Here is an 8,712-nt window from a genome sequence, read left to right on the forward strand (position 1 = left end):
TGGAATTATCCCAAGGCAGCTGGAATCTCACCTTGTTCCCACCCTGGACCTGCACAGGAGGCTCCTGGTGGGGTTTGGGTTTGGTGGGATTTACCCAAAGGAGATGGAATCTCACCCTGATCCCATCCCGGACCTGCACGGGAGGCTCCTGGTGGGGTTTGGGTTTGGTGGGATTTAGGGTGGGTTTGATGAGCACTCTGCTGGTTTTGTGTTGATTGGGAAAAACCAATTAGTGACTGGCTTTGAACATTGAAATTTCCATAGCAGACCAAAAGAGACTTCTCCCTCCAAATGAACTGAAGAAAGGCTATTTTAGAGCTGATAAACTGACCAAAGGTTCCAAGTTTTATCTCTGTACACTGTCCATGAGAGAGGAAACTTGGGGGGGAGGGAGAGGGAAGTGTTTTGAAGGCTTTATTCTGATTCTTATTAATTTTTTTTCTTACTTGTAGTTTGGTTAATAACACCTGTCTTTCGACCTTTTTAAGTTTGAGGCTGCTTTGCTTTCATCCTAATCCTATCTCACGGCAGAAAAAGAGGAAATAATTCCAGTATAATAAACAGAGTAAATAATTCTAGTATAGAATTGTACTGTATAATTCTAGTATAGAATTCTAGTATAGAGTCTAGTATAGTAATTCTAGTATAGAATTAGACTCTTTTTCTGTCTCACAGCAGAAGAGGAGTAAATAAATAATTCGACTCTAATAAAAAGAGTAAATAATTCTAGTCTAATAAAAAGAGTAAATAATTCTAGTCTAATTCTGTTACAGAATTTTACTGTATAATTCTGTATAGAATTAGACTCTTTTTCTGTCCCACAGCAGAAGAAGAGGAAATAAATAATTCTAGTATAATAAAAAGAGTAAATAATTTTAGTACAATAAAAAGAGTAAATAATTCTAGTAGGCACTCAAACCACTCCAAATAATTCGGGAAACAGAAACTGGTGAACCTGAAACCCCAAAGTGCTGCCAGCACCTTGATTTCCCCCTGGAGGGACCTTTGGGATGAGCCCGTTCCCAGCAGATCCATGGAGGGCTCGGTGTTGCTGCTCCTGGCCAGGAATGGTCCCTCCTGCTGTGCTCTCCTGCCCCTCAGCTTTGGGGTTTTTGGGAGCTCAGCTCAAACCCCACCATTTTCCACGGACCTCCTGAGGTGTTTCAAAGACAAAACAGCCCCGCAGGAATTGCTGAGTTTGTGGACACTGGTCTTGGAATTGTTTGTGTTTTCAAGGAAGAGACAAAGCCAACATCAGCCAGGGCAAGGCACAGAGGAAAGCTCCGAGGTTTTATACAAAAGGAATTTTTGTCCCAAAAAGCGTCTGTTTTGTTGATGGAGTTATTTTTAGCTGAGAAAACATTTTTTTGGGGGCATTTTGGATCAAGTCAAGCCGTGTTATGCTCCTGCTAATGTTTTCCATTTGAGGCTCTGAGGATGCACTGCAGGCCCAGAGCTCTGTGTGGGATGAAATTCCCCTGGGATCCCACTGATGTTTTCCAGCTTTAGGGCCACTGCATCCCCCAAACCTCCTGAGGAGAGACCCCCTTCTCCAGCTGAGGGACAGGAAAATTTCCCATTTTACCAAAATGTTTCCTCTGAGGTGCTTTGTAAACCCCGAGATGGTAAAAATCCCAAAATCCTGCCATGGTTTGGCTTGGGAAGGATCTTAAAGCTCATCCGGTTCCAACCCCAACACCTTCCACTATCCCAGGCTGCTCCAAGCCCCATCCAACCCAGCCTTGGACATTTTCATGGATCCTGGGGCAGTCACAGCTTCTCTGGGAATCTGTGCCAGGGTTGCCCATCTTCCCAGCCAGGAATTCCTTCCTAATATCCCATAACCCCAATACCCCATAACCCCAATATCCCATAACCCAAATACCCCATAACCCTCTGGATGATTTTTAACCTCCCTTCCATCCCAAACCATCCCTCACCCCACAATTCCCTGATCCTGGACTTTTATCCAGGTCGAGGGGAAAGTTTGCAGCCAACCTTAGGGGATCCCTTCCCAGTAGCTGGGTGGAAAAAAACCTCCTCCTTTTCCCTATTCCCCACCCCTCCCTCCACTCCAAAGGGAGTTTTCGCGACTTAATTATTTTCATTCCCTGCTAGACTAAATAATTAGGGGGGAAGGGGCTGTTTTCCACAAGAACCTCGTGCTCCATCCTCCACGGAGTTTGTTCTGTTAATGGAAACTCTACACCTCCAATGGCCGAGGGACTCTCAGAATGAGTTAATGCCTTCGAAATGAAATTTCGGAGACCAAAGTTTGGAGGGTTCTTTACAGCTCGAGAAATTACAGGTTTTTTGGGTGGGTTTTTTTTGTTTTGTTTTTTTTTTTAAAGTGTGATAAAAACTTCAAATGAGAAACAGGTGACTGATTAAAAAAATGAGGGCATTGTTGAGGGCCCAGCCTGGCTGAGTGTGGAAGCTTGGAGCTCGAGGATGTTTGGGGGCGGGAATGTGGATTTCCCAAATATTCTCTGGGGCAGGGGATAGTTCATAAAAGCCCAGCCCCTCATAAATCTGAACGGGAGGGCTTGGGCTGAGAAATTAAGAAGTGTTGAACACGCCATTGAAAAGGCTGCAACAATCCAAGGGAACAAAAATCAGATTTAGCCCCGCAGGAGGGGAAGAAAAAAAACCCCACAGGTTTCTGGGTCTGGCTGCTGTCTCTGATATTCAATCACGGTCCCTTCAGGATTTTTATTCCAATTAAAGCAGCGCTTTGTTGGAAAAGCCCCAGCACGGGTGCGAAGAGCTGGATTTGGAGTGGTGGGGTTTGTGAGGGAGCTGCTGCTTCCCTCGGGATGCTTTGGAGCACAGGAGAATGTGGAATTCGGGGTTCTCATTTATGGGATTTGATTTGATTTCCCATTTCAAAGTGACTGGGCTTCATTCCTGGGCCGGGATCTGTGGAGTCAGCCCAAGCCATGGGAAGAGCTTGGGGTGATATTTGCACTTTGGAGGAGCCAATTTGGGGCTTGCACCCCCCAGAGGGATGAAGGTGGCTCTGGAGAGCACCTCCAGAGTGCTCCAGTGACTCTGGGACTGGGAATTCCTGCAAAATCCAGCCATCACTGGGATTAGGTGGAAATGAAGCTCTCAGATACAACCAGAATTAAATTCCACTGTCCTGAAGGGAAGTTTAAGGGGTTTTCTTTGGGGAAAAAAAAGCCTCAGTGTTTCAGGGAAGGCAGAGCTCATCCCAAGCTGGCAGGATTTCCCCCAGGCTGGGAAATCTGGGATTTCTCTTCCCTGGCAAGGTAAATTCCCGCTTGGATCCATCTGAAGCCAGGTTGGGTTTTTTTCCCCCACAATTTGCTCTGGCCTTGGTGTTGTCCCACCCTTTCTAACCCACCCAGAGAGGGAAAACCAGAGAGGGAAAACCCCACTGTGCCACTGCCCGAGGGGATTTTGAGGCTCAGCTGCCCCTGGGATGCTCCAGCTCTGTGTGGCCAGACCTTGCGGGAGCCTCAGAACCAGCAGCACTAAAAAAACCACCCCAAAACTACCCTGATGCCCTAAATTTTGGCCAAGATGAATTAATTCCTGCTCCCTCCCACCAGCAGGGCGAGAATAGCCATGCTGGAGCAATGTTACCCCGATGGATTTGGACTTCCCACCGCCTGAATTACAACAGAGCAGGGAACCTCGAGATAAAAACACCCTCCCCCCCCCAAAAAAAAGAAAAATCCCAAAAAAGACACCCCCGTGTTTTGCTTTCTTTCTTTCATCCCCTCTCCCACCCCTCCTTTGCCTTGTCAGGCCATTAATTCTAACAGAAACCACCACTGGGGTTTTTTTCTTTTTATTATTATTTTTTTTTTTTCCCTGGAACCCCCCTCAGCTGTTGCAGGGAGACAGCTGCACCCTCTGGAACTAATTACAGCTGTCTGGGAGATTTAGGCCTCCGTCCCAACAACTCCAATATTGCTGCTAATTTTTAACACGTCCAGTTGGGAGATGTCAGGAGGGAGGGGGGCTGATTTACCAGCGGCTCCCGAGCGGGGCAGCTGCTCCTGGGCATCTGCTGAGGGGGAAAACATTGGTTTAAAAAAATGGTGCTGAGTATTTTTAGCTTTTCTGGCTTCCCTCGAGGCCAGTGCAGTGGGGATGCCCAGGAGGGTCCTTGGGGTGGCTCAGTGCTCCATCAGCGGTGTCGCTCTGCTGGCAGCGCTGTGGGATCAGAAGTTGCCCAAAGGAGACTTTTGTCCCCTTTTTTCCTCACGGCACAGAGGGTTTTCCACCTCCTGGAAGAGTCCTTGGAGTGCCATCCAATCCCGTTCTTGTCACGTCCTCCGCCAGACCCCATCCAGCCTGGACTTGGGCATTTCCAGGGTGGGGCAGCCACAGCTTCTCCGGGAATGTGTGCCAGGGCCTGCCCACCCTCCCAGGGAGGAATTCCTGCCCAATATCCCATCGAAATCCAGCGGTTTGAAACCATTTTTTTGATGGGAGCTGGCGGCAGTTGCTTCTCAGGGAGGCAGGAGGAGCTGCCAGCCCGTGTGTGCTCGGTGAATCCCGGGAAGCTGCTGTGGTTGGGATCATCCTTCCCAACCTTCCCGTGGCTCCTCTGCCCCAAAAGTCTTCCTCATCCTTCTCTGGGACAGCCTGGAGAGGTCAGACAGCTCCTTCCTGACCTTCCTGAAGCTGTTGCTGTTTCTCTAGAGCAGAGCTGAACCAATCCAAGGGAACAAAAATCAGATTTAGCCCCGCAGGAGGGGAAGAAAAAAAACCCCACAGGTTTCTGGGTCTGGCTGCTGTCTCTGATACTCAATCACGGTCCCTTCAGGATTTTTATTCCAATTAAAGCAGCGCTTTGTTGGAAAAGCCCCAGCACGGGTGTGAAGAGCTGGATTTGGAGTGGTGGGGTTTGTGAGGGAGCTGCTGCTTCCCTCGGGATGCTTTGGAGCACAGGAGAATGTGGAATTCGGGGTTTTTCTTTTATGGGATTTGATTTGATTTCCCATTTCAAAGTGACTGGGCTTCATTCCTGGGCCGGGATCTGTGGAGTCAGCCCAAGCCATGGGAAGAGCTTGGGGTGATATTTGCACTTTGGAGGAGCCAATTTGGGGCTTGGACCCCCCAGAGGGATGAAGGTGACTCAGGTAAATCAGGGAATTCCTGCAGGCTCAGCCTCCTGCTTCAGGGATCCCTCCCAGCTGCCAGGAGATCTTTGTGGGAACCCCGAAACTGCACAAGCTCCGTGAGCCCTGGAGGGATGGACCTGGGGGGGTCAGTTTGTAGCACCTTCCCTCCCTGAATCCCGGGAAGAGGGAGCAGGAGCAGCACTGGAGGAGCTGGAAAACCCCAGAACAACAGGACTGAGGCACCCAGGCAGGTTATAAACACTGGCAGAGCTTGTAAACTCCGTGAGCCCTGAAATGAGGGGCTCCGGTGGGTATTAAACTGCTGCAGCTTTTACATCCTGAGCCTGGCAAGGAAATATTCCCCTCCTGGCTTCCAGGTTTTCCCCCTTTCCTCACATTTATTTTGGGAATACGTGGAGATGGGTCCAGCTTGGGAGGTGCTCTTAGTGCAGGAAAAACCCCCAAAGCATCAGAGTGGCAGGTGGAGGGATGCCTGGAGCAGGAGACTGCCATAAAATCAGCGTGAAAATCTGGGATTGGAGGTGGAGATGTTTTGGGGAATTCCAGAGAGCAGCCGGGCAGCACAGCTTGGAAATCTCCAGGCCTCCTGGAGTGGTGACCTGGACCCTCAGGGACGTGGCTGTTCAGTGACACCCCAGTTATTGACGGGGATTTTGTGCTCCTGCAAAGGAAACCCTGCAGGGATAAAAGCTCAGCTCCTGTTGGGCTTTTCCCAGCCTCAGGAATCAGGGAAAAGAGGGAGTGCAGGACTGGCCCGGGCTGGAATGAAGGCAGCAGCTGCAGGGCAGCGTTTGTGGGGGGTGAGATGCAGATTTGTGCTCCCCAGATCCCACTCAGGGCCTCTTTTCCCATTTATCTCCCTTCATCCTCTGAGGAGGGGGGAAAATGGAGGTCATGGAATCATGGAATGGTTTGGGATGGAAGGGGCCTTAAAGATCACCCAGTGATGCCTCCCTAACCCTCCCACTGTCCCAGGCTGCTCCAAGCCCCATCCAGCCGGGCCTGGGACACTTCCAGGGATCCAGGAGCAGCCACACGGGATGGGTGTGATGAACAGAGAATCCCGGGATCCCTGAGGCTGGGAAAAGGCCTTTAAGTCCAGCAAGTCCCACCTTGTCCCCAGCCCAGAGCACTGAGTGCCACCTCCAGCCCTTCCTTGGGCACCTCCAGGGCTGGATGGAGACTCCAAATCTCCCTGGGCATCCCACATTCCCGTGGTTTTGTAGGAGAATCCCTCCTGTCGTGCTCTCCTGGCTCCCAGCAGGGCTGAAATAAGAAGCGGAGCTGTTGGGCTGTTTTACACCACAACCACACAGACTCCGAGATTCAGAAAGGCTGAAACTTCTGAATTTTTGGGATGTGTCTTTCTTTTCTACTATTTTTCACAGACCAGTTTGATTGGTGAAAACAAAGGCAAACCTCTTCAATCACACTGGTCAGACCAGAGGGACGTGAAGAAGAAGGTCCCTCTTAGGAAAAGGAATGAATAACATGAAGTACAGTTAACAAAAACATTTTTCTCGTTTACAGAAAATCCTTTGGGAAAAAGAATTTCAGAAAATTAAACCGTTTTAAGCACAGAAGGAAAGCTACAGGCAGCCCACCCTTGGACTGGGTGCAGCTTTTCCCTCTGCCCTGCTCTCCCAAGCGAATCCATCGGAGCGTGCCCCTAATGATTTTAGCAGCAGGAAGGACCTTCCCGGCCGCCCCAGGGACCCCCCAGCCGCGGTGCCCCGCTCAGTAGCGGGGTCTGTATTTTCCTGGTGGAGCAGAGCAGGTTTAAATGAGCACTGACACGACTTTGACAGTTTTATTTTTGCGGGTGTTTTATGGAGCCGCCCGGCGACGCTCTGGGCGCGGGCGCCGCCCCGGCCCTTGTCAGCATGTCCTACATCAAGGGGGACAAACCCCCCGGATCCAGCGGCGTGGGGCAGCTCCCGGGGTGTTTCCTGACACTGATGAATGTTCCTTTCTGCGCCGCTTTCAGAGCTCCTTTGCCGTCGGCTCCCGGAGCAGCCGGAGAACAGATGCGCCCCGAGCCGCGCTCACGGGGCCGGCTGGACCAGGGAGTGCTGGGGGAATCACGGCCCCTGCTCCCAAATATCCCTGGAGAAACACCCCAGGGTGGCGCTGAGAAAGGGAAAAGTCACCTTATTCCTGCTTTTATTGTTATTATTCTTTGGTATTTGGCTATGGAGAGGTGTGGGGAGGGCTCAGGGCAGGCGGTGGTAAAGCTCCTCTGATCATTCCCCAGGCACAGCTGGAGGCCAGAATTCCTAAATGGCATCAAGGGGAGTCTGGGAGCTTCCCAGAGCCTTCCCAGTGTCGCTGCTGCTGGCTGTGGGCATCCCAAAGATGGATGGAGGGATGGATGGATGGATGGATGGATGGATGGATGGATGGATGGATGGATGGAGGGATGGATGGATGGAGGGATGGATGGAGGATAGATGGATGGAGGATAGATGGATGATGGATCAATGGATGGAAGGTTGGATAGATAGACAGATGGATGAATGAAAGGATGGAGTACTGGGATGTGAAGCCACCCTGAGCACCCTCAAGCTGATTTCTCCATCCGGAAAATCCCCAAAACACCAATCCTAAGGGGATAAAAACACAATCCAAAACTTTTCCCAGAAGTCCTGCCACGCCCTGAGCTCCTGTTTCTGTCTTCCACAGGTGGATCCGGGGGGAACACTTCAGGTACAAGTTCAGCCAGCCCGGGGGGAAGCACGCCATGGATGGGAAGTGGTGGATCCGGAAAAGGATCGGCCCCTACTTCCCCCCCGTCAACCTGCAGGGCCTCAGGAAGTTCTTTGAGGACAGGAATTGGCCTCATCCCGTGCAGCACTGAGGGAAAAGGATGGCCAGGACAAGAGGGACCAGCTGGGAGCAGGGAGAACGGGCAGCTCCCTCCCAAACACCTCCTGCCTCTCTGGTTTTTATCCATGTCCTCCTTCACTGTGTTTTCCAGAAGGTTCCCAGCCACTTTGCCCACTTGCTTTGTGAGCTGCTTTTTCTCAGCGATTGATTTCTTTTCTCAGGCGGCTCCATTCGGGAATTCCTCTGGAATTGGGGAAAAAAGGCAAGCAAATCACCATGACTGGTTTCGGGGGGAGGTGTTGGTGGTGCCAAAAGCGGCTGGATGTGGGTTTGAAACAAAAACAGGAGGAAAACAAACCAGGAGGGATGTGTGGGCTGTGGGTGCAGGCACGGGAATGCCCCTTTTCCATGGTTTTTCCCAACTTTTGGACCACGTGTACCGAATGGGCAGCAGCAGGAGCGTGTTCCTGGAAAGGGATTAAAGCAAACAATTCTTGAGTAACCAGCAGGAGCTTCACTGGGGTTGTTTTTTATTTTTCCTGGAAGTGCTAAAAAGGGGGAACAAAAGGAGCCCCAGTGCCTGGCCTGATGTGCCTCACCAGGGCCAAGGCAGCTCCTGTGGGAATGGGGTGGCAGGTGAGGAATGAGGCGAGTCCTGGGATTTGTTGGTGTTTTGGGGAGAATCTGGTGTCGTGTCCGAGTGTCTGATGCCCACCCCGGGGATCCAGGGCTGGGAGAGGAGGATTGCCCCGTGGCTCCCAGGGTG

General features: G+C 51.1%; 1 protein-coding gene across 1 annotated transcript in view; it reads left to right on the plus strand.

The window, feature by feature from the left end:
- The window catches only part of LOC136297711 (lipase maturation factor 1-like), a 99,196-nt gene extending 90,744 nt beyond the window's left edge, over positions 1-8,452 (plus strand). The window contains exon 8 of the mRNA XM_066197850.1: positions 7,803-8,452. Coding sequence (XP_066053947.1) covers positions 7,803-7,977 — 175 coding nt within the window. The 3' untranslated portion in view covers positions 7,978-8,452. The remainder of the gene's footprint in view (positions 1-7,802) is intronic.
- Positions 8,453-8,712: the final 260 nt, after the last annotated feature.

Source organism: Chamaea fasciata, unplaced genomic scaffold, assembly GCF_029207755.1.
Source record: "Chamaea fasciata isolate MVZ Bird 193981 ecotype frontalis unplaced genomic scaffold, bChaFas1.0.hap1 SCAF_16, whole genome shotgun sequence".
NCBI classification, from domain to species: domain Eukaryota; kingdom Metazoa; phylum Chordata; class Aves; order Passeriformes; family Sylviidae; genus Chamaea; species Chamaea fasciata.